Below are 26,035 nucleotides of genomic sequence, written 5' to 3'. Positions count from 1 at the left end.
TTCTGTCATTAATGAATAACTACACAAGAACAAATGATTAACACACTATTAACATTCTAGTAACTGCAATTAATTAACTAGAAACTTTGATTAATGAAGTAGTAAGTAATAGCACTCAGTTGAATGAGGTAGTTCACTATTAGCTTATCAATAACTACAATTTTTCCTACCTCACTGAAGACTACTAAGAACTACTATAAACAAGTTCATAATTAATGTGAATAATGCAAAATGTATAATTAATTCTAAAGTGAAGATCATGGTAACCCACTAGTAATGACTCAAGTTTTACTACATCCTTCAGAAGGAATTACTAATTGTTTGGATCAGTATTATAAAGTAAAGAGCACGATAACTACTTGTAACTTCTAATATTGTAAGTTTTTGAGGTTTGGGTAAGGTTTTGGATAGTAATGACTCAAGTGTTACATTTTTCTAAAGGAACTACTAATTATTTAGATCAGTATTCTAAAGTGAAGATCATGGTAACTCACTAGTAATGAGTCAAGTGTTACCAAATCCATCAGAAGGAATTATCCTTACAAAACCTTACAAAAACCTCAAAAGTTTGAAATGATTTCAGTCATTATTATGGAGTTATGTTTTTCACTTTATAATACTGATCCAAACAATTACTAATTCCTTCTGAAGGATGTATTAACACTTGAGTCATTACCATGATCTTCACTTTAGAATTAATTATACATTATGCGTTATTCTTGTTAATTATGAACCTTTAAATAGTAGCACTTAGTAGTCCTCTGGGAGTTATGAATAAATAGTAGTTATTGACAAGCTAATAGGGAACTCCAACATTCAACAGAGCATTATTACTTATTCGTAAATCAGAGATTCTTGTTAGTTAATAGTAGTTATTAGAATGTTAATAGTGTGTTACTCATTTGTTCCTTTGTTGTTATTCATTAATGATGGAACAGTATTCTAAAGTGTTTCCAAATAAACAGTAAATAAATTACTTTCGAGTAATTTGTTACCAAAGTGTGCGTCAAATATGCTAAACACGGAAGCTTGAACGTGTGTGTGACGCACTAGAACAGACCTCATTGATTCTTGAGTGTCACACACACACACTTTGTAAGCTTCTTTTCCTTTTAAAGGGTAATTAAACACTAAAACAACTGTTTTTAGTTAATTATCTGTAAGAATGGAGCTCCATAAATGCTGTTAATTGATTCCAGTAATTTTTTTGACATTTGGGCTTACAGTGTTTTAATTCCACAATATATGGTTTAAAAACGTCTGAGTGCTGCCCTCTTCAGGTTGAACGGTGGCTACTGCAGTTGAATTTTCCTATTGGTGGTTGCGGTGGTTCGTGACGCAGCGGTTGTTGGTGACGTAAGCAGGTTCCATACAAAGAGATGCATCTCAGCTGACAGCTAATAATTAGCTAATAATTAAAGGATCAGGTTTAGGATCGCCGATACCGATCAGTTAAAACAAATGCTTAATCAGCACCGGTCCTTGAGGGGCATCACACACTAAACGACCGAGGATCACACACACTACCAAACTTTAAAGTCATTCCGAAAACATCAAACTCTCGAACACTTGCCTCTGAATGGATCTCTGAAGCTAAAAATCTGAGTCTGTGTCAATCAAACACTATGTGATTTTTTTGTGAAATCTGTCATTTTAAATCTGCAGACTGGCTCTTGCGTCAGCTGCAGTTGACTTGTCCAGACTATAAAAAAATCGAGGTAAAAACCAGTACAAATGTGGCGCAGCGTATTGCAGGCTAAAGTCATGGGGGTTTGAAACAGCATGAGATATGATGGGAGTCCTCATATTTGTGTGAACTATCCATAACATTCTAGAATCACTCTGAATCTGAAAAACTGTGAATCGCAGCTATTGATGTTATAAAGTCAAAGGCAAAATAGAGAAATCCAACACACTTACCAGATGAACGTAAGGCACATAGTATCCGTACAGGGCCGCAGGGATCCCAAAGGCCCATATGCGGTATCCAAGAGACTTCCAGATGTGCACGTTAAACACCTTGCTGAGCGAGGGACAGCGGCTGCCCGACTTGCTGCTGCTGACGGGTTTGGGAAGCAGGGGTTTGTATGTGAGTCCTGCCAGCATGAGGATGAACATGAAGATGGCCAGCACTCGCAGCGTGTGTTGGAGTCCCACAAGCTCCAGCAGGGCTGACATCAAGTACGGGAGTGTGATGGTGAACACACTGCTGCCCGCCGTCACGATGCCATTCACCAGGCCCAGTCTCTTCTTGAAGTAGTGACCCAGGATCACCAGACTCGGTTGATACGCAAAACTGCAGCCGCATGCAAAGACAATGCCATAGGTGAAGTACAATGGCTCGAGAGACCTGCAGACAGAGAGAATCACCATTAGACTGCATTGGTGCTTTGATAAGAAAGGCACGTTGGGTCAAGGGAAAGGAAGACAAAAGAACAGAAGAGAACAGGGCCTAGAACAGAGCCTTGTGGGACCCCAAGGTGTCATGTCATGTCACCTTTATTTTTAAAGCGCTTTATGCAATGCAGATTGTTTCAAAGCAGCTTTACAGTGATAATAGGAAAATAATTATTCAATGATACAAACGGGGCTCAATTCGGCTGTAAAGCAGCTCCTAAAAAGAAAAACATTTCATTATTCAGCTGAAATCAATTCCGTTGTAAAGATCATCAATTTATTAAATTAGTTAATTTGATCTAGACAGCAGTTCTGGAGAAAATTATGTCATCATCAGTTCAGTTGTCATATAATGGTGTCAATAATTAAATTAAATAATTGAATATTAAGTGTCCCCAACTAAGCAAGCCAGAGGCGATAGTGACAAGAACTCAAACTCCATCAGTGACAGAATGGAGAAAAAAGCTTTGTGAGAACCCAGACTCAGTCGATCAGTTCTCCTCTGGTCTACGACCGAACAGTGTTTGATTATGATTCAGGCAGCATTACAGGTCAGAAGTACAATGTTGTATGTTTCAATTTAATGTCCTTAATTGAACTCTGGGTTCCTTAGGAACAGGTAAAATGATGGAACAAAAGGACTTAATAACTGCCAGCAGGTCCGCACAGTCCTTTAAATCATGCGCCAGAATAAAAATATTTTATTGTCAGGTGTTCAGGATAAACTGCACATCTATACACCATCCACTGCTTATAGACAATCCCATTGTTCCCTGTTGACTCTAGCTGAATTTACATGGACCCTAATAGTCCGTTTGTAATTAGACTAAATCAGAATTTAAAAAAAGGTAAAAACATTTGTCAAATCTGATTTAGAAATCACAGGGATTGTAAGGGGTGGTTTAAACCTTTTATAATCCATTGGGTAGTCCAATCAACACACTCACCTTGCTCTCCCAGCTAACTAGGTGCTGAGACCTATGTTTCAAATCAAAATAAAGTTGACACATGTTTGACGTTTGTCAACTTTATCTCCTGTCTATAATAAAAGATTTTTAGAGTGCAGACCTTTTTTGCATTTTTAATCCATTGGATAGGACATGCAAACACTGGAACGGATTGAAAACCGAAACGCGGAAGTTCTGCGCATGTGCAATGATGTGGTGTAATGATGTGTAACGCACGGAACAAGCTGTTCTTGTTTTTGTTAAATATAGTATCATAAATTATGTCAATCTGAGCTTCCACTCATCATCTGTGAAGTGCTCTAGGACAGTCCTTGTTTCGGACTCTCATCCACAGACACCTTGTTATGTGCGCTGGAGGACATATTAGGACCTTAAATAGATGAATATTGTTGTGGCAAAAATTAACAAACCATCGTATCACTGCATAAGAGACACTCTGAAACCAAACTGTCTTTTAGAAAAGTATTTATTCTTGCAAGAAGGAATCAGTCTTCAGTGAGTGAGACAAGATTAGGAAGGGCTGAACAGTCTTTATTACATTTTCCAAGGTTACAGTCTGTGTCTTTTCTTGAGACAGGCTGCCAAATAAGGAATGCACTTGTTGCATGTGCTCTTTATTTTCACTGACTGACAATAGGACCCTGAATTTAGCTGCACCCTGACCTCTAGGACCAAAAGGCCTTGTTCAGCTGTTCCTACGGTGCTTCACTCTGCACGTTCACAGATACAAATATATCTCTTGTTCAAGCATCACTCCAAGTGAGAAGAAAACCATATTGCATTCCCTTGCAATGTCTATTACTGATCAATGAATTTTAAAATTTCCACTACAATATGAAGTCTGCTTTTTAAAACAAAGAAAGGAAGCGATGACAGGATGATGGTTATTCTGTGCCAACAGCTGGAAACTCTGTAAATTCGTACAGTTTGCGCATGTCAAAAGATCAAATCAGATTTGAAGCATGTGATGCATAAACATGCACATCAGCCTGCTCACTTTATTTAACGTTCATGTAAACACTAGTATGTTTGGATTCATCAATCAGATGATTTTTACCTGTTCGATTGAAACAAAATGTGTCCATGTAAACGTAGCTACTGAAAATAAAATCATCCAGGAAGTACAGTAGAGTGTGGAAAACAGATGAGCAATAAGTGCACTCACCAGTGAAGGATTAACATCTACTTGCAGTTACTTGTGATGCTAGCATAAATTTATATGAGATGGAATATGATGTACTTACGTGACGAAGGAACTGGCCAGAAGTCCCACGACCCCGACCGCCGCTCCTCCAATAGCCGTGATCCGGCATCCCAGCAGATCGGTGAACACACTGACGATCGGAGAGCAGAAGAAGATCATGCCCATCGAGAGAGAGCCGACCCATGCTGCACACACACACACACACACACACACACACACACACACACACACACACACACACACACACACACACACACACACACACACACACACACACACACACACACACACACACACACAGAGAGAGAGAGAGAGAGAGACACCATTCATAGAGAGTTCATGAAACTTCTGTTAGATACTTCTAAATGCCTTTACATATGTGATAATCTCCTACAACCAGCTCATTATAAATGCTGTTTTTAGGCTTTACATGCAAATCACTACTCCAGCAATTCAGTCTGGACATAAAACATGACCAGATCAAATAATGCGTCAGTGTTATCAAGAGCCAAACAAAACAAGGAAATAACTCAGTTGGGATGAGGTATTTTTCATTTGTAAAGCATTTCATTCACTGCAATACACAAAATGAGCTTAAGAATTTCAATCACAAAATAACTATATAGGGATGTATGACCCTACAGTGATTTATTGTCAAGATTATTCATACTGTGCTATTGGATTGGCACAGTCCTTACAGGATCCTGCATCTGTCACTTTTCTTCACACAAACAAATGCAGACAGAAACAGAGAGAGAGAGAGACAGAGAGAGAGAGAGAGAGAGAGAGAGAGAGAGCAGTGCAAGGGTCAGTGAGCAATCCTGAACAAACACACACACACACAGACATATATTTCTGTCATATTTCTGTCACATGACCTTCACCGTTTTTACTTCAGGAGCCAGATTTTACATTAATAGACATCAAATGGAGAGCAAAATTGTTGTACAAAATAACTGTCCTTAATTGAACTTAAAGTAGATGGCATGAATTTGCAGTTTGATTGAATACACAAGCAATCAACACATGATTATATGATTATTCATGTTTTATTATCTGCACTCCTGTTGTCTCAGAACCGTGTCCCTCTGACATATATTAATGTCCTTTATGCTGCAGTTTCACATGGGAAGTAAGAAAGATCATATGATGATCAGGGTTCGGGAGCACGTCTCTCTCTGACAGAAACACACGCACGCACGCATACACACACACACACACACACACACACACACACACACCTACTTCCTCAAAGAAAACCACGTGACATTCAGATATCCCATTTATTCTGTTTCGCAAAAACTGTGCCACATGATAGAGTCTGAATCTGCACATGTAAAAGCTTCGCAATTTCAGAAAAATACAGAATATATTATTTTATAATGAGAACAGAACCAGTGGTGTTTGGCATCACTGTCAGACACTGTGTTATGAACTGTCACATAAGGTTTTCAGTAATGTGTGTGTTGTTTAGTGCTGTGCACACTCTTCTTATAGCAGTCAGTTACGGCTGTCAGAGATGCAGTGGTGATGGTGTTTAAAGCCGGCTGGACGTTTGCTCCTCAAACGATCGATTGACTTTGTACCGCTGATCAAGCCCTGTGTGAGAACTTGGACATTTCGATTTGTGTTGACAACAAGACAGCTAGCCCTCTAGTTTTCTGTACAGAGACCCATGTAGGGAGGAGGACACTGGTTTATTTCCCGCTCCCTGTTTTGTAGTTAGCCAGGTAAGGTTATATTGATTATTTTTGTCCGGTTTCTCTTCAATGTCAAGCTAAACGGTTAAATTAGATGCCGGCTACTTTCGTTTATTGCTTTGGCTTTTCCCCTCCTGATTTTTTTCCTGATTATTATTACCTGACCTGAGGATTTCTGTCTTGTACAGTCAAGTTTGAGGGTGGGAGATGAGACTCTGGTTAGTGTGTGGGGATGAGGTGCTCGATTTATAAACACGCTTTTTTCTTTTCAAATGCTTTGTCATATTTATTTACTTTATACAATACAGCTTCACATTAATATTCAGTTCAACAACTGGCAATGTAAATGTTCAATAACAAGTAAATCAGTTACAAAACAAGTTCAGTTTCAGATAAAGCAAGTGTCATTACTCTGATCTCTTCAGTTCAAGTTCTGTTCTCATCCGTGTCAATGCAGTAAAAATAATATCACTGAATATGAATGTTCTTTTAAAGCCTAGCTGAGCGTTATCGTTATGTTCAGAATATGCTACTGTAGATTTTAAAGGAATATTCCAGCTGAAATGCAACTGAAGCTCTGAGTTCTGTTATGAAATAATAATATCAGCTGAAGCAATTAATTACTTAAAATTTAACTAGTTTAAAAACAATGATGGCATTTCTGAAATGACAATGACTACAATAAATAATTACTCTCAGTAATTACTCAATTACTTGCAAATTGAAAAACAACCAATCAAGAGTGACTCCTGTTCACACTGGATCTAATCATGACTGTATGAACTGGATTCAGTCCACTTCACTGCTGGCAAGATGATTTACAGTTTTTTTCAATCGCTAAACGACAGTGAGCACAACTGGAGCTACATGTGCAAAACTCTAACTACAGTCTGCACTACCAACAGTCACCTGAGCTAAACAGTTCACATCACCTGCAAAACTCACTCCAAGCAACACAACTCTTAACACATGGCTCAAAACAGGCTCAGTGCAACCAAACACTATGCACAACCCTCACTGAGATAACACACACTGTCACTCAGAACACACTGAGGGTAAAAACACTATCATCAAACACCAATACAGAAAATACAAACTTTTCATCTTTACAGTTTGAACTATTTCAGTGTCTTCATAAAAAGTAATATTTTTTTCAAAGAAAAGAGTGACATTCTTTCAGATGATTTATTTACATTTTTAGAACATAATTCTTTACGTAAGGTAAATGAAATTAGCAGTTTGCTTCAATCTTCAGTTTGTAGTAATTTACGGAATTACAGTAATGAGAAAAAAAATGTAGAAACTAAAAGTACATACTGTAATTCGAACAAATAACAAACAAGACCTGCTTAACCTTTCAGCTGAAATTGCAATCAGCAGTGTTTGAAAGGCACAAGGCTGAAATCTATTCTGTTTTGAATGTGTGGTTCACGGTTTTGATAGCAGTGTGTTAGCATTTGAACAAAGTGCTGTAAATCCACAGTGTTGTGCAGGTTGTGGTTAAAGTCATGGGATAAGTGTGTAGAGTTTTGAAAACTGTGTTCAAGCAATGAAAAATGAACTAGAGTTTGGTCCACATGAACTGCTGCTGTGCAGACTGTAGTTAGAGTTTTGCACATGTAGCTCCAGTTGTGCTCACTGTCGTTTAGCGATCGAAAAAAACTGTATTATTGAATACACGACTAAGGCCTGAGGTCTTCTCTTTAATCAGAAACTTCAACTCCCGTAATGCACTCTCGCCCGTCTCTCCATACAACTGATACACAAATGCAGAGTGGTTTTAACAAAGACCTATAGCTGTCAAAAGTCCACTGGATAATAGAAAAAACCTACGCTTTTTGCATCATCTAGCAGACTTGTGTGTGTGTGTGTGTGTGTGTGTGTGTGTGTGTGTGTGTGTGTGTGTGTGTGTGTGTGTGTGTGTGTGTGTGTGTGTGTGTGTGTGTGTGTGTGTGTGTGTGTGTGTGTGTGTGTGTGTGTGTGTGTGTGTGTTGTTATGTTGTTATGCAGAGTTATGTTCTCCTCTTCCTGAAAACCAACTTCCTGAGTCCCGCAAACAAGCAGATCTGCTCCAAACGCTTGAGTCCGAGATGTAGATATCCAGTCCATTTCCTGTTTCCGCTGAGATCCATCAGTGACACACACTGGACTCAGAGTCAAGAGCTCAGCAGACACTGCATTTACAACCAATAAACTGACTTATCTTCTGTTTTCTAAACGTTACACGAGTAAAACACACCACATCTCCTGTTTGCTTATTCAAATTGTCCGATTAGAGAAGCATGTAAGCGTAAAGCAGTGAATCTGACAGGAAATGATGCACTGAGCACACAGGTTCTGGATCAGATTATCCCACATGAACACTGAGGAAACCTGACGGTCCATGTCAGATTCACAAACACTGTTATTAACCGACATGATGTTGAACATTATCACACTTGATGATAAGATTGTGAATGTTATCATGGAGTCCAGAGTGTATGAATCAGTGTTCTGCTGACACACACTTCAGATTCCTATCAAATCGCTTTAATTTTTTACAAAAACAGTTTTATTTTTTTTCTCAAAATACATGTTCAAAAGGGAAAGCAAATCAAAAAGGATGTCTAATCAATTGAATTCATTTTTTACATTTACATTTTTCAAAATGTATTAACTAAGAAATGTAGTCTGTTTTTTTAAAAAATATGTATACATATATATATTGTGTCATTGGTAAAATTGTAAACATTCTAGGGCTTCCCCCTAATAGTCAACTAACTGTTAGTCGACAAGACAAGGCTTAGTTGACCAAATGTATTAGTCAGGAAGTCGCAGAAAAAAAACCCACAGGAAGTGGCTAAGTCCATGTAATAAATGTCGTGCAGGAAATCCAAATGTTCATCTGTCATTCATTGACCTCGAACATGGCTTATCATTTGAAACATGCAATTATAGCCTATGGTTAGCCTCTTTCCATGGCCATTCACTCTAATGTTAACCTAGATTAACGTGTGCATGTCCAAGCTCACTTACATTTATCCTGATAACAGTGAAAAGAACTTGAAATACTCAGTCATTTTTGATCATAGAGTAATACATCATTTGAAACTGTAAATTGTGTACTTTTATTTGTTTACACTCACAATAATAGCAAAATGTTGTGCTTTTGTAGAATAAAGAAAGTCTCGGTCTCTGCAAACTTCTTTCTGGAGCGCGTTACAAAAATGAACCAAAACCCATATTCATATTACAAGCATATACTTGCCTCACATTCATATTCTATACATCTAAAGAAAGCTTGAAATGTCTACAATTCGATACTCTCTGATAATGTAATCCATATGAAAGGTGGATTTCTCGCTTCCGCTATATGTGGAGATGAGAGTCAGCGTCGTCAACTTCATCTTTGCAGCGACACTGACTCAGAAAACACTAGTTCATTAATAAATTATTAAAATGTTCAGTAAGTCTCCTTACTGTTTTTTCTGACACATTCAAAATCATTACTTTTACCAGTGTGCTGCTACAAGTGTTATGCTTGTGCTTAAAGGACAAGTTAGGTATTTTACACTTAAAGCCCTGTTTTAAGAAATCGTTCCTGATGAAATAGAACGTTTAAGATTGAAATTTGGACAAATGCTGCTGTCCCGAGAATTTTAGGTTTCTGTGTTAGCACCCCCCACCTCCACAATGGTTTCATAGGGGCACTGGAACAATATCATTCATAAAACGCATTAAACTTTAGTTTACAAAGACGTGAAACTCACCGAGTGGTCCAGGGTGTTTACTGATATGCTCACACAAAAATCGGTGCAAAAGATGCTATAAAACAGTTGACGGCAGAAATTTACTTCCACAGTAGGAAAAAAATACTCAATGGCTACCATCCACTGTTTCATTACCAACATTCTTCAAAACATTTTCTTTTGTGTTCAACAGAAGAAAATAATGAGTAAATGTTGACAGAATCTTAATTTTTTGGGTGAACTGTCCCTTTAAAACAAACTTTTATTTTGGTGGGTTGTAGAGCAGTCTTCATATTTCAATAGAAGTCTTTAATATTCACAAACACAAGTCCATATGGCCATTTGATTAAGTATATAGCCCTACTTTTGCTTTATTCATCTGAGTTTGGCTAAATTCCATGACATTCCACATTATACAATAAATTCCATTTTAGTGACATTTTCTGTCTCAGAGCCCTAGAACTTGCATAGTTTGTGACGTAGAGTTACACCGAGCTCAAATGAATACTTCAAACAGCTTCATTAGTGAGCTTTTCTTAAATATTATGTTTGGATATAGTAGTGTTGGTGCTGCACTGAGGCTCTTCTAAATTCATCCACTAAAAATATCCGTCAGACGGCCACTCTGGCATTGTGCTGCGTCTCAGCTTGGTATTTTCAGCATCCTGCCACAAGTGTTTTTAAGATGGCATGTTCAAGTTAAAAATAGTCCCACTTTTAAAGACACATCCTGAGAGCCCTGCCTGCTGTCCCGTCGCACTGCGCCTCCTGACAAACACAACTGAAATTCAATTTTGAATTAGAAGAAGTAGAATTAACATGAAATCAAAACAAGCATCCTTAATAACTACAAAATTAGGTTTATCATGACAAACTGTGAATGATGGACTGACAAAACATTGTCTGACTTTTTAAATAGGTTTAAAGTTTGACATTTTAAGGTTTTATAGGTCTTACAGACAGACCTTATAAAAACCTTTATAAAATATGTCACATATTAACATTTTTACTTTATTTCTTTATATTTAATGAATGATTGTACCAGGACGGAAGAACACTTCATTTCCTAGAATTCTCAGAATAACCTGTTGAATTTCTCTGAACTAGAAGTAAAACTCCATTCATTTTCTCTATAGTGGAATTGATTTTGAACTTTAAAGACAGACATATTTTGAGCTACGAGTTTGTTAATCGATGGTATTTGCTTTTGTTGAAGCCATCAGCATCACCCTGCATTATTATTTTAACTTATTTTTTTTAATCGTGTTCAACAGCAGAACTCCTCGTTAAAAAATCCATTATACATGATTCTGCAAAGAAATTATCAATCACAGAACCGAAACAAGCAAAATCTCCCCGAAAGAACACAATTTAGTGCCGCCCACTGCCATGATGCACTGCACATGATGTAATAAAGTCAGTCTCTCTACTCGAAAACTACAACGTTTGTATGCATAATATGCATATTTTGCAATAAATGTAAAATCAAGTTGATATTTACAAATCAACTTTTATAGATCAGTTTTTAATTTGATTACATCATCAGCAATGCTTCATGGGATTGTAGTTTCTTTACCTCATTAAAGCTGTTAAGTATACACATTTTGTCTTGTCTGATTTTCAAATACTTGTTAGCCTCACATCAACATTTGTAATGTTGTGATTCAAGGATATAATGCTTTAACAAAGATAAAATCCAAATGGGCAACATTGCACTCCAGTTCAGTATATTCCACTGCCTGTTATTCTCATTCAACTTCCTGTAGGAACTGTTGGGATTTGTGTCTGCAGATTTGCAGCGGAAGCATTGTTTAACATCAGCGGGCTTGACGAAACAACTGGTAAAGACTGGCACAAACACATCTGTTTGCACTTACAAAAACATCTACAGGCCGTATAATTCAAGTTTTTGAAAGTGCTGGTTTGGTGTGCTGTACACACACATACACAAACACACACAGCCAGAGCGGCGTGAAGCGTTAACAGAAGCCAGACTATTAGTCTGGTTTACAAGGCTGTTTCATCCTCTCTTCTGGGCTTCAGAGCGGCTCAGGCTTCATCCCACTGGCCTTAGGCTTTTCCTGAAGATCACAGAGGGGTTTATGCTCATTACCGTACCATAGGCCTTCCGTCGGCCGTTTTACCAGAGCATTTCCTAACCTCTTCCTCAGAAACACCGGGACACTGCCTGGACAATTCTGATACTTTCCTCATGATGACTTTGCAAAATTCACTGGAACATTTGCTGTACATCTGCAGGACGGCACTGGCAGGCTTTATGTGGGATTCTCTAGGGGAACTATTGCAGACAGCTGGGAAATATTACGGGTAATTTCAGCGCTGGAGGGTTTGGCAAGAAGAGCCACTCGCAGAGGAAAGGCCACGATATACAAGCGAAGTCGAAATATGAACTAATGTGACATAATTTTGAAAAAAATTAAATTCATTCCAAAACTAAGTTTTCTTCAAGAGTTACTAAGAGCTTGCCAAAGCAAACGTTCCAGAAAAGTTCGCTCTGGCTGGTAAATGTCTTCGAGCTACCATTTGTCAGTGGCATTTACATATGTGGGAGTGGCTCTGAGGCTCCACCTTCTTTGAGGATTTCCAGTTCATATCTTCTGTTTAGTCCATCAAGGTCTGTTGTATAAAGTGTCGTTTAAATAAATGTGATGTGACTGGATAGTGAGAACTTGCTCAAACATAATCCATATCGCTCTGATCAGATGCTTTCTGAACTGCTGTTTTCTTGCTGCTGGCATATTTGTTGTGTTTTGTTTTTTAGAGGAAAGTGTGCTGATTTAAACACTCTCAGCAGTGTGGATCTCTAAAAGTATATCGCTGCAAAGGTATTTCAAACTGCTTTTTATCCCTTATCAAAGAACGAAACATAATATCAGGCTCTGAAGTTGTATCCCATCAGCTCCTCTGAAATGTTGAGTCCTCAAGGCATTCAGATGAGAAGTGTGTGGCTTCAGTTGAGTAAAGAGGAAAGTGATGGGAAGGCTGGTTTGAAAGGAATCTCGCTCTGCTCATTTTTAATTTACAAAGAGGCAGAAGATTTCCACAGAAAACAACTTATATTCCTGATGTTTCCATGTCTCCTGTTTCAGTACCTGTATTAATAACCTCTGGTCACACTTTACCTTCCAGTTGTGTTGAAAATCAACACTACGAAAACAACTATAGCTTCAAGTAAAAACAAATAACTTTGTAGCTTGTCAGAGACTAAAACATAAAATATGTCACCAATATAATAATATCCATCTATTTCTATTGTGTTAGGGGTCAAGCCACATATTTTTATGTTCAAAATGAGCTGCTCAGACACTAAATAAATGTTTTTTTAGGGATTGACTGAAATTTCGGCCACCAAAAATGACAATTTAGTTTTTTGGCCAAAAGAGAAAAAAAGGCAGAAAATATGAGTCATACAGATAAGAAACTGTAAAGGGTATACTTTTATCAGGCCCTGAGCATCTGTTGTGGCTCCAGCAGTACACTGGCTTTCCCACAGAGCGCTGGAGTTATAGGGTGATGTTGCCACTCTCTAGAGTCGCAGCGATTGGTGCTCCTGTAGGATGGTCCTCACGGTTCCTGTGTTTACCCTACCAGTTTATCTGTCAGGAACCTTCACCTAAACCATGTGTCCACACAGATCAAATGCTCTGTTGACTATTAACTGACATGTGCGGCAGCGAGCAGAGCTGCACGTGCCGTCTATCACTAACTCCACCTGCTTCACTGAGATAGCACCAAGGCCAGTCCTTGGCTGCGAATGTAACCGCTGATGTCTAACTCGATAGAAGAAAACATCTCAGAAGTCCAACTAACAGTGAAGGTTCTGGCAAGGCTCTCTCAAAGTTATCTAAACCATTAATAATGTTCTCAAAATGTCAGCACAAAAAAATTATGTTCATGGAACTTTTTTTTTTATCTATGAAACGTTTGTGTTGGACGCTCATCCGTTTTTAAATGTAACAACTTGTTTTGGAATGTTCAAATGTAACGTTCCAATAAAGTTTGCCATATGATCAAATGGAATATCCTTAATTTCTGAAACATTTTAGTTGAACTTTTGTCTAATGTTTTTTAATACAAGTTTCAGAATGTTCCGATAATTAAAAATGAACACATTTGAACATTCAGAGAACATTAATAACCTTTTATAACTTAATGGGGACGTTAACAATATGCTTTGTCCACTGGGCAAGCATTGAGTTCACAGCATGAAATGAGGCTGGAGTGACAGACTTGTGTTTTTATTTGTCAAGGTAATGTCAATAGAAAGTCTTGACAACAGTCCATCTCAAACAGCCTCTGCTGTGGGGCACAAAACACAAACAGCACAGAGACACACACACACGTCAAGAGTTACTGACTGTTCTTCTACTGCACTGCATGACCAATAATAATCATCGTCTTTGCCATTAGATTACCACACAGTTCCCTTAACTCGAGCAGTAATGGCAAAATAGATAACAAAATAGATGAACTAGATATCTGTGTAGTTTCTGTTGATGGAGATCAAACACTGATCTTGTTTTGTTGTGTTTGTGGGAATGTTTAGAGAAGAAATAAATGGTTGTGTGATCTGAATCACTGTGAACATGTTAAGACATGTCTGCGGTCGATCGCAAACAATAAGATGAAAACCCAATCCATCACACACTAATCAAAACAATATTTAGGCCAGAACGAAATAGCTTCCCAAATATTTACGCACTTACTAACTATTCACATCTATTTCATTTGATTTAAATAAACATATTTTTAAAATGCATTTATTCAAATTGCTTAGAATCAGCATAAATCTGTTCATTTTGTAAATCTGACCTGTTTCTTACCTGTAGATTTACAGATGAAGTGTGGTATAATCCACACTTTTGATTGGTTTGATTGGTGAGTGGCGCTAAAAGCGTGTTTAGTTTTTTTCGGAACAGATGCTTGTGAATATGGCAACGTTTTATTACATTGGAGTTTGTACGTATCACCGCAGTTCTGAATTGAAAAGTCCGGTAAGTGGCGCTGAAAGCTTAATGCTCCATTTTAAAATAACGTACAGCTACACTAAACCCTAAACCTACCCGATGGTGTTAACAAAAGCAAATGTGACATAAAAGCAAAATTATGCTGTTTTCGCTTGTTTAGGAACTCTTGTCTTTGAGCTCTTTTATCGTGACTCGTCTTTCCCGGGATTCGTACCCAAACTCTCCGCATCACAAGTATAATCCTGTAGCAGCTGAGCTACTCAGTAAGCTAAATACATCAGTAAAACTCAACATATGGAGCTGGTTAAGTGATGCAAACTCCAAAATATATTGTGAAAACCGTGTCCATGTGTAAACAAGTCTTTATTAATTCATAATCTGCCCCTGTAATCATAAGTGTGTGTGAAAACAATTAAAAGTGCTTGATGTTTTACTGCCTCTAGTGTTCATTTCTGTTAGAAACTGCAGTGAAATGTATGTATTGGTACTTATTTTGCATTTTGCAGAAATGTTGCCCCAGGTATGTTTCTCCAGTGAGCCTGTGTTGCATCATGTATGGTCTTGCTATTGGCCTTTACCAGTAATGACATTAGTGTACTTTACATTTTCCAGAGAAAGTGCTTCAGAAACGTTCAATGACTAATACATGTTTGACAGAGACTGCAGATTAACTGAGGCAATATCTGGTGAGATGAGGAAACCCTTCCTGCGACTGAGCAGCCCAGACTCGTAGACATGAACAGTGATAAAAGTGTAACCCTGTTGAAATATATTCATTCGGATAATATATACAGTTTTTAATAAATAATTTCATAGTTTAATAAATAGAATTTAAGGTTAAAAAGTTAAGATTCCTTGACCAGCAATGAAGTTGATTTTGCGCAATGAGAGAAATGTCTATTGGGTAATGTTCATGGTTTACTGAATACAGCATTTAAAATGTTAAATATTTGTTGGGTAATAATATATGTGAAAATACTTTAAAGATGCCTGTAACAATAGGAAGAAAGAGTTACTCAAATGTTTTGTGAATTTTTTTTATTTCTGAAAGTTTTGTGAATGAGCCAATCACATTTGAGGTCAAAGGAGAAGGAAGTGGAAAAAAAAAGAGCGTCGAAGAAGTGAGAGAAAAACGCGCGTGTTTTGCGGAGAGAGAAACACGGTTAATGTTAATGAAATGCACCAGTTTAAGTTAGCCGCTGATCTAGTGGTTACAGTGTTTGTGCATGGACTTTTCTATCAAGCTAGCAACCAGCGACCACGATTAGTGAAGCTTGTGTGGGGCTGTGAGACCGACGACGATGATCAAAGACCCGACGGAGCCGGATAGCGTTACCGAGTGGTGGACTTTGCCCAGATCGTCAACCATGTGACTCTTCATCTTCTCTTCATCGCGAATCCTCTCCTCCTGTCTTCTGCTGCTGACGCTTTGATTCTGTGCGTGTGAGGTTACATTCACATTGAGTAAAGGTAACTTACCATTTTTTGTTTGGCCTGTGTGGTGAAGCAGCCATTTGATTTGAGGCTACAACGTACCCGAGCTACATTCAGGCCTGCATCAGTTGAACATTTGAAGGGTATTTCAAATTCCACTAGGGTTTTGCCGGCTGTTTTATTTTCTTGGGCCCTTATGTGTTGAATGTGAATTTGGATGCATTAGTGATATGAGGTGATTTTGATAAGACACATTTAATTACTCTTTCTAACTGTTTCTACTTTTTCCTGAGTAAATCTGTTATACATTTTTCTATATAACAGTTGTGGTCACTGACTCTTTTGATATTTTAAGTTAATTAAGGAAAAGAGTATTTTTTGGTTTAATTGTGAAAGTGTTTACAGGATAATAATTCCAATACATTTAATTTCCGGTTAAAGTGTGTAAATATTACTGCTTAAATAGTGATTTAAAGGGAAAGAGTATTTCATATTTAATTAGCAATTACACACACACAAGTTAAACACTGATTAGTTTATTAGGGAAACCTCACTTATTTGATTGTATAGATTTTTAAAGAACTCAGGATAGCCACCTCTCATTATAGTCCAACACGCTAGAGAGGCGCTACATAAATTGGAGGCCCTGCTTGGATGTTTAGTGAGGGTTTCTTGTTTATTTTTATACATTTTACATTGAAAATTAGCATTCTGAAGTTATAACTAGTGCTAACCGATAAGCTAATATGGAACGTATGAAAGAGCTAGTATCAGATTTAAAGGGATGGTGCCGTGGCGAGGCATTAACTGTCTATAAAGTAGCTGAACCTCAAGCTGCCGTTTCAGCTGTGAATGCCTCAAAACCAGTAGCCAGCTCCCCACAACGATCATTCAAAGTATCGGAGGAACATTTCTGTTATCGATGTGGTGAGAGTGGGCATTTTGCAAGGAAGTGCCAAAGCCCAGAAAACCAGGCTAAAGTTATCAAGAGACTTATCCAAGCTTTGAAGCTGTCCAAGAACAACCAGCCGTCAAGTGATGCCACCGCTAATGCAGTTAACTGTTCTGTTGAGAAAAGTACAGCTGACATGCCTGAGGGTGTGCCTATTCCTGATGGGTTAGTTGGGCCACCTAGCCTGGTGCCGCTGAGGGTGAATGGACAACCCTGCACTGCTCTATTAGGTAGTGGCTATCAGGTGACGATCATTTTTGAACCCTGGTACCAGAAGTACTCGTCTGATATCCCCATTCAGCCAGTATCTGGTCTTTCCCTGTGGGGTTTAAGTGAGTCTGGAGCTAGTTACCCTTACCGGGGCTACGTGGAAGTTGATGTGGAGTATCCAGCTGAGGTGGTAGGAACGCCACAGACTGTAACTGTCCTAGCTCTAATATGTCCTAACCCCAGGACTGAAGATAAGACATCTGTTATGGTGGGCACCAATGCGAGCCATGTTAGACGTCTGGTGAATCAATGCAAAGATAATGGCATTGATGTCACCCGAACACTAGGCACTTCGGGTTTGTGTCAAGGAAGATCAACCTGTTCTAACGGGTGTTGCAGTCCCAGTGCTAGAGGAGGAGGCTGGTTGTGTTCGATGGATGGGTCCAGGCCCTTTAGTCTTACCCCCTGATGGTGACACTCAGGTTGTGTGCAAAGTCGAGCTGAAGAAGCCTGTTGCTCAAGAAATCCTGATGATAGACTCCTCACCAGCCGCTGTCTTACCTGCTGATGTGATTTTTCATCCCATGGTTGTGCCCAGTGGGGCATTGGATGTCAACAGTTTGAGAATACTGCTCAAAAACGAATCTTCAAGAGAAACTTCCATACCTGTGGGTACAGTGTTTGGATGTGTGTACCACATTGATTCAGTTGCGACGATTCCCCCTAAGGAGACGGTTTCCGCTGACTTTGATGAGAGCATGATAAATTTTGGGGACTCTCATATCTCAGAACAATGGAAGAACAGATTATGTAAGAAACTGGCTCAGAAGTCTCATGTCTTCTCAATGCACGAGTGGGACGTGGGATTAGCAAGAGGAGTGGAGCACAGAATCCAACTTTCTGATTCCCGGCCTTTCCGTCAACGATCGCGCCGGCTAGCCCCTGCAGATATCGAAGATGTGAGAAAGCATTTACAAGAACTGCTGCAGGCAGGGATCATAACAGAGTCGCGAAGCCCCTACGCGTCCCCAATAGTTGTTGTTAGAAAGAAGACTGGGGCTATTAGGATGTGCATAGATTACCGATTGTTGAATAGCCGAACTATACCTGACCAGTACACAACACCATGCATTGAAGATGTGCTGAATGCCTTGACATGGAGTCAGTGGTTCTCTGTACTGGATTTGCGTTCAGGCTACTACCTGATAGCTATGTCCGAAGAGGACAAAGAGAAGACGGCATTCATTTGCCCGTTAGGATTTTTCCAGTTCGAACGAATGCCTCAAGGCATTACTGGGGCACCAGCAACCTTTCAAAGGTTAATGGAGAAGGCTGTCGGTGACATGAACCTGGACGGCGTGATAGTGTTTGGAAAAACTCTCGAGGAACACGAAGAGAGACTGCTCAAGGTCCTAGATCGTCTCGGTGAAGTTGGGCTGAAACTCTCAGTGGACAAGTGCCAGATCTGTCTGCCAAGGGCCAAGTACCTGGGGCACATCGTGTCTGCAGAAGGAGTTGCCCCAGATCCAAACAAGATTGAGGCCGTCGCTACTTGGCCCGTGCCAACAAACCTGAAGACGTTACAATCTTTCCTAGGATTTAGCGGCTATTACCGCCGATTCATTCAGAACTATTCTGACATTGTTAGACCACTGACTGACCACACAAAGGGATATGCTCCAACTCAGAAGAGAAAGTATGCCCAAGATGTAAACAAAGTCTACTTGAAAGAATCTGAGCCTTTCGGGGAAAGATGGGACAAATCAGGTACAGATGCGTTTCATCAGATAATTCACTGTCTGACACATGCGCCCGTCCTGGCATTTGCCAATCCACAACATACATACATTCTGCATGTGGATGCAAGCTTGAAGGGTATTGGTGCTGTTCTTTACCAAGAACACCCTGAAGGCTTGAGACCAGTTGCCTTTGCTAGCAGAAAAGTCAGCTCTGCAGAGAGAAACTACCCCATACATCAGCTGGAATTCTTGTCACTCAAATGGGCAGTAGTCGACAAATTCCACGACTATTTGTATGGGGCAAGATTCACCGTACGTACTGACAGCAATCCACTTACGTATGTGCTGTCCACAGCCAAGCTCAATGCGGTGGGGCATTGCTGGCTAGCTGCTCTATCGACGTACGAGTTTGATGTACAGTATCGCCCAGGCCGACAGAATATTGATGCCGACCTGTTGTCAAGGAACATGTCAGAGGAGGACGACAATGGTTGGGTGACTATACCTCAGTCTGGAGTGAAAACTATCTGTCAGAGAGTCTGCATCTCAGAGTCTGCACGCAGTATACCAGTCTGTGTTGCTCAGATTGGAGTATCTCCCCACTGTGTTCCTGACCTGTATGCGTTTCCCACACACATGGAGTTGAAGTCCCTGGAACTCATGTCCAAACTGAGTCTCAGGAAGGCTCAGGAAGAGGATGAAGCCATTGGACCGGCCATCCAAGCCATCAAACATGGGCGCTGGCCAGAGGAGGGGAACGTGAGTACTGAGTTGTCCAGATTGAAAAGAGAAGCTGGGAAGCTGTCAATGAAAGATGGATTGCTGTACCGGTACAGTAAGAGACCATCCGGAGATGTGGTCAGTCAACTCATCCTGCCAAGAGAGTTCCGTGAGATGGTTATGCAGGCCATGCATGATGACCTCGGGCACCTTGGACAAGAAAGAACTGTTGACCTGCTCCGAAGTAGATTCTTTTGGCCTAGGATGTCGATGCAAGTGGAAGAATACATCAAGAACTGTGGGGAGTGTGTCAGTTACAAGACCCCTATACAGAGAGCTGCTTCGTTGCACCAGATCGTAAGGCATGGGCCTATGGATTTAGTGTGCATGGACTTTCTTTCCATGGAGCCTGACTCCAAAGGCATAAGTAACGTGTTAGTGGTCACGGATCATTTCACGAGATACGCCCAGGCTTTCCCAACTAAAAGCCAGAAGGCTCATGTTGTTGCAAAGGTCCTGATTGAGAAATATTTCATACATTATGGACTGCCTTCAAGGATCCATTCGGACCAAAGGAAGAGATTTTGAGAGCCGTTTGATCCGAGAACTGTTGACCTTGATGGGGATACGCAAGTCACGGACAACGCCGTACCATCCGCAAGGAGACCCGCAGCCAGAATGGTTCAACCGAACTCTGCTCTCTATGCTTGGTACGTTAGGCCGGGAGAAGAAGTGTACGTGGAGTCAACATGTGCCTCACTTGGTCCATGCGTACAACAGCACCAAGTGTGATGCCACCGGGTACTCGCCTTACCATCTAATGTTTGGCAGAGAGGCAAGACTTCCTGTTGACTTATGCTTTGGAACTTCCCCAGATGGCATAGAAGAGGCGTCTCACACCCGATATGTCACAAAGCTGAAGGAAGACTTGAAGCAAGCCTACAAGTTAGCCTCCGATGCTGCAGACAAACGGCACCAGAGAAACAAGAGGTTGTATGATCGCCGAGTTACCTTTCAGTCCATAGGGATCGGCGATAGAGTACTGCTCCAGAATCTAGGCCTGAGAGGCAAGCACAAACTGGCAAGCAAGTGGAGTCCCGTATGTTGCCGTTGGAAAGATGCCAAACCTACCTGTGTTCAAGATCAAACGGGAGGATGGAAGGCTAGTGACAAAGACTATACACAGGGACCACCTTCTTCCAATTGGACAGCTTGTGAGAATGCCACCTACTGACCAGGTTGCTGATCCGCCTGAGAAACCCAAGACCAGAGCAGGCACTCGTAAGAGAAGTCAAAGAGACTCAACACCAGAGACTCAAGAGTTACAGGAGTTTTCTGATTCGTCCTCTGACACGGAGTATTATGTCACTCACCGCGTCACTCGGGGAGAGCCTGTCCCGAGGGTGTTAAATACTGCCAAGCCAGTAATTGAATTAGAAGATGACCCTGAAACAGAACAGGAAAATGACACTAAAGCTGAACCTGTCCATGAAGATGATTCAGACCCAGAAGAGGTTGGCCACAACTCTGAACCAGAACCCGAGGATGAGGAGTGTGATCCATAAGTAGCTCTGGAAGAGACTAGTGAAGCTGGATCGAAGTCTGACCAAGAAGAAGTATCTGAGCTCCAGGAGGATAGAGTGCAGCCCAGCTCTGAGCCTAGACCTAAGAGAACTGCCAAGCCAACTATTAGACTTACCTATGATGAACCTGGTAGATCAAGAGATGAGCCTTTGACTCCACAGAGGGATAGTCATAAAAATAGGGAAACACTAGACATATTAGTTATTATGCCCTTAGGACTCTTTTGTTAGTTTATTAGTGTCTAATGAGGACACTCAGACATTTAAAAGGGGGAGGGTGTAACCCTGTTGAAATATATTCATTCGGATAATATATACAGTTTTTAATAAATAATTTCATAGTTTAATAAATAGAATTTAAGGTTAAAAAGTTAAGATTCCTTGACCAACAATGAAGTTGATTTTGCGCAATGAGAGAAATGTCTATTGGGTAATGTTCATGGTTTACTGAATACAGCATTTAAAATGTTAAATATTTGTTGGGTAATAATATATGTGAAAATACTTTAAAGATGCCTGTAACAATAGGAAGAAAGAGTTACTCAAATGTTTTGTGAATTTTTTTATTTCTGAAAGTTTTGTGAATGAGCCAATCACACTTGAGTTCAAAGGAGAAGGAAGTGGAAAAAAAAGACCGCTGAAGAAGTGAGAGAAAAATGCGTGTGTTTTGCGGAGAGAGAAACACGGTTAATGTTAATGAAATGCACCAGTTTAGTCAAAGTGTTCAACAAGGACTCTTGTAAGAAACTTTAATGGTGATAATTTTGTCTGTGTGAGTGACCTACTCTGCACACGAAGACATAAATAAGTTTAAGTTAGCCGCTGATCTAGTGGTTATAGTGTTTGTGCATGGACTTTTCTATCAAGTTAGCAACCAGCAACCTCGATTAGTGAAGCTTGTGTGGGGCTGTGAGATCGACGACAATGATCAAAGACCCGACGGAGCCGGATAGCGTTACCGAGTGGTGGACTTTGCCCAGATCGTCAACCATGTGACTCTTCATCGCGAATCCTCTCCTCCTGTCTTCTGCTGCTGACGCTTTGATTCTGTGTGTGTGAGGTTACATTCACATTGAGTAAAGGTAACTTACCATTTTTTGTTTGGCCTGTGTGGTGAAGCAGCCATTTGATTTGAGGCTACAACGTACCCGAGCTACATTCAGGCCTGCATCAGTTGAACATTTGAAGGGTATTTCAAATTCCACTAGGGTTTTGCCGGCTGTTTTATTTTCTTGGGGCCTTATGTGTTGAATGTGAATTTGGATGCATTAGTGATATGAGGTGATTTTGATAAGACACATTTAATTACTCTTTCTAACTGTTTCTACTTTTTCCTGAGTAAATCTGTTATACTTTTTTCTATATAAAAGTTGTGGTCACTGATTCTTTTGATATTTTAAGTTAATTAAGGAAAAGAGCATTTTTTGGTTTAAATGTGAAAGTGTTTACAGGATAATAATTCCAATACATTTAATTTCCGGTTAAAGTGTGTAAATATTACTGCTTAAATAGTGATTTAAAGGGAAAGAGTATTTCATATTTAATTAGCAATTACACACACACAAGTTAAACACTGATTAGTTTATTAGGGAAACCTCACTTATTTGATTGTATAGATTTTTAAAGAACTCAGGATAGCCACCTCTCATTATAGTCCAACACGCTAGAGAGGCGCTACAACAGTGTGTGTGTGTGTGTGTGTGTGTGTGTGTGTGTGTGTGTGTTTGTGTGTGTGTCAGCTGTGTTTCACACCAGCCGCTCATGTACAGTCTTCAGCCGCTACTGTACGAACAAAACCCATGTCAGTCACGTTTCTCTGGCGGTGAATGCTGTGATGATGTCATCTGTGTGATCATGATCAGGAAACACCAACACAGAATAATATCATCATCACTGATAATGAGGACGTGCTCAGATGCTATTGAGCAGCGAGCGGCAGGAACTAAGAGCCCAAATACGCCACTGCAACATGCGAATGTTTATTTATGATATATTAATAAGCTACTTAAAGGATTACCGGTAGTTCACCTCAAAATGAAAATTTCCTAATAATTTACTCACCCCAATGCCATCCAAGATATCCATGTCTTTCTTTCCTCAGTGGAAGAGAAATTAATTTTTTGGAATAATATAGATTAAATAATATAGAATTCGTAGACAATTGGAAAAGTTTTTGGGGCAAACCTGGCCCGTTGAAAAGAGATGGAATTCGTCCCTCCTGGGATGGTGCTGCTCTTCTCTCTAGTAATTTGGCTCATAGTCTTAGAGATAAAAACATGACAATCTGGGGCTCAGGTCAGGAAGCAGACAGACTGGCTAAACCAACCGTCTGCTAGCGGCCTCACTTATTGTTAATAATATGATTTCAGATTATAACCTAGATGTGCTGTGTTTGACAGAAACCTGGCTAAAACCAAACATTACATTACTTTAAATGAGTCCACCCCGCAAGATTACTATTATAAACATGAACCTCGTCTGAAAGACAAAGGGGGAGGTTTTGCTGTAATTAATAGTAATATTTTCAAAACCACTAAGAAATCTAGTTTTAAATATACTTCTTTTGAAGTGTTGGTGCTTAATGTACAAAATATATAGTGTAAACGATAAATCACGTTTGAGAATTCTGCTGGCTATTGTATACAGGCCACCAGGGCACCATAAAGACTTTATCAAATAATTTGCTGACTTTCTATCAGAATTAGTATTGGCTGCAGATAAAGTACTAATTGTTGGTGATTTTAATATACATGTAGATAATGCAAAAGATGCATTGGGATTGGCATTTAATGACATTGTAAACTCAATTGGAGTTAGACAACACGTGTCAGGACCTACTCATTGTTGTAATCATACTCTAGATCTAATATTATCACATGGAATAGATGTTGATGCCGTTGAAATACTGCAGCAGAGCGACGACATCTCAGATCATTATCTAGTCTCATGTAAATTACATTTAGCCAAGGCTGCAAAGCCGACTCCGTGTTACAAATATGTTAGACCTATCACTTCTGCCACGAAAGATTGCTTTATCAATAATCTTCCTGATCAGTTTCATCATCTCAGCATCCCAGATAGCTTAGAAGAACTCGATATTGCAACAGAAACTTTTAACTCTCTCTTTTCCAGCACTTTAGACACAGTTGGTCCGCTGCGCTTTAAGAAGATTAAAGAAAATAGTCCAACGCTGTGGTACAACGAGCACACTCAGGCCCTTAAGAGAGCAGCCAGAAAAATGGAGCGCAACTGGAAGAAAACAAAACTAGAGGTATTTCGGATTGCATGGAAGGAGAGCTTGATTGCTTACAGAGAGGCTTTAAAAGCATATTAGAAGAAAATAAACATAATTCTAGGTATTTATTTGAAAAAGTGTCTAGCTAACGAAAAAGAAAGCTTCACAGCAGTAATGACTTTATGAACTTCTTCACTTATAAGATCAATAATATCAGGGACAAAATTATAACTATGCAACCGTCTACTACAGTATCGCATCAGGGAGTGCATTGTAGTCTCCCTTAGGAAAAATTTGATTCATTTGTTGCTATAGGAGAAGAAGAATTTTGCAAAATCGTTAACTCATCTAAATCGACAACTTGTATATTAGACCCTATACCGACTAAACTATTGAAAGAGATGCTTCCAGAGGTCATAGATCCTCTTCTCAATATCATTAATTAGTCTTTGTCTCTAGGATACGTACCAAACCCTTTAAGCTGGCTATGATTAAACTGCTTGTTAAAAAAACGCAACTTGATCCTAGAGAAGTAGTCAATTACAGGCCGATCTCGAATTTGCCTTTTCTGTCAAAGATATTAGAAAAGGCAGTATCCTCACAACTGTGTTCCTTTCTTGAAGGAAATGCTATCTGCGAGGATGTTCAGTCCGGATTTAGACCGTACCATAGTACTGAGACTGCTCTCATTAAAGTCACAAATTGCTCTTATCCGATCGTGGTTGTATCTCTCTATTAGTGTTACATGATCTTAGTGCTGCATTTGACACCACTGACCACAACATTCTATTAAATAGACTCGAAAACTATGTTGGCATTAGTGGAATTGCACTAGCATGGTTTAAATCATACTTATCTGACCGTTATCAGTTTTAGCAGTAAATGAAGAGATGTCTTATCGGTCAAAAGTTCAGTATGGCGTACAACAAGGCTCAGTACTAGGACCGCTGCTGTTCACTCTGTACATGCTACCGTTAGGAGATATCATTAGGAAACATGGAATTAGTTTTCACTGTTATGCTGATGATACTCAGCTCTATATTTCCTCAAAACCTAACGAAACTTACCAATTCACAAAATTAACAGAATGCATAGCTGATATAAAAAATTGGATGACTAGTAATTTTCTACTACTATATTCTGAAAAAACATGGATTCTAATTATTGGACAAAAAAC

The 26,035-nt window shown here is 39.5% G+C and overlaps 1 protein-coding gene across 1 annotated transcript in view; it reads right to left on the bottom strand.

The window, feature by feature from the left end:
• slc16a10 (solute carrier family 16 member 10) overlaps positions 1–26,035 on the bottom strand; it is a 63,796-nt gene that overhangs the window by 23,300 nt on the left and 14,461 nt on the right. Inside the window, exons 2-3 of the mRNA XM_077220596.1 lie at positions 4,610–4,754; positions 1,921–2,350 (exon numbers count right to left, since the gene is read on the bottom strand). Coding sequence (XP_077076711.1) covers positions 1,921–2,350; positions 4,610–4,754 — 575 coding nt within the window. The remainder of the gene's footprint in view (positions 1–1,920; positions 2,351–4,609; positions 4,755–26,035) is intronic.

The sequence above is a fragment of the Siphateles boraxobius genome, unplaced genomic scaffold (genome assembly GCF_051911475.1).
Source record: "Siphateles boraxobius isolate OS27281-9 unplaced genomic scaffold, OSU_SipBor_1 8, whole genome shotgun sequence".
NCBI lineage: Eukaryota > Metazoa > Chordata > Actinopteri > Cypriniformes > Leuciscidae > Siphateles > Siphateles boraxobius.
Note: the sequence above shows the minus strand (reverse complement) of the source record. Positions and strands in the feature narration are given on the sequence as shown.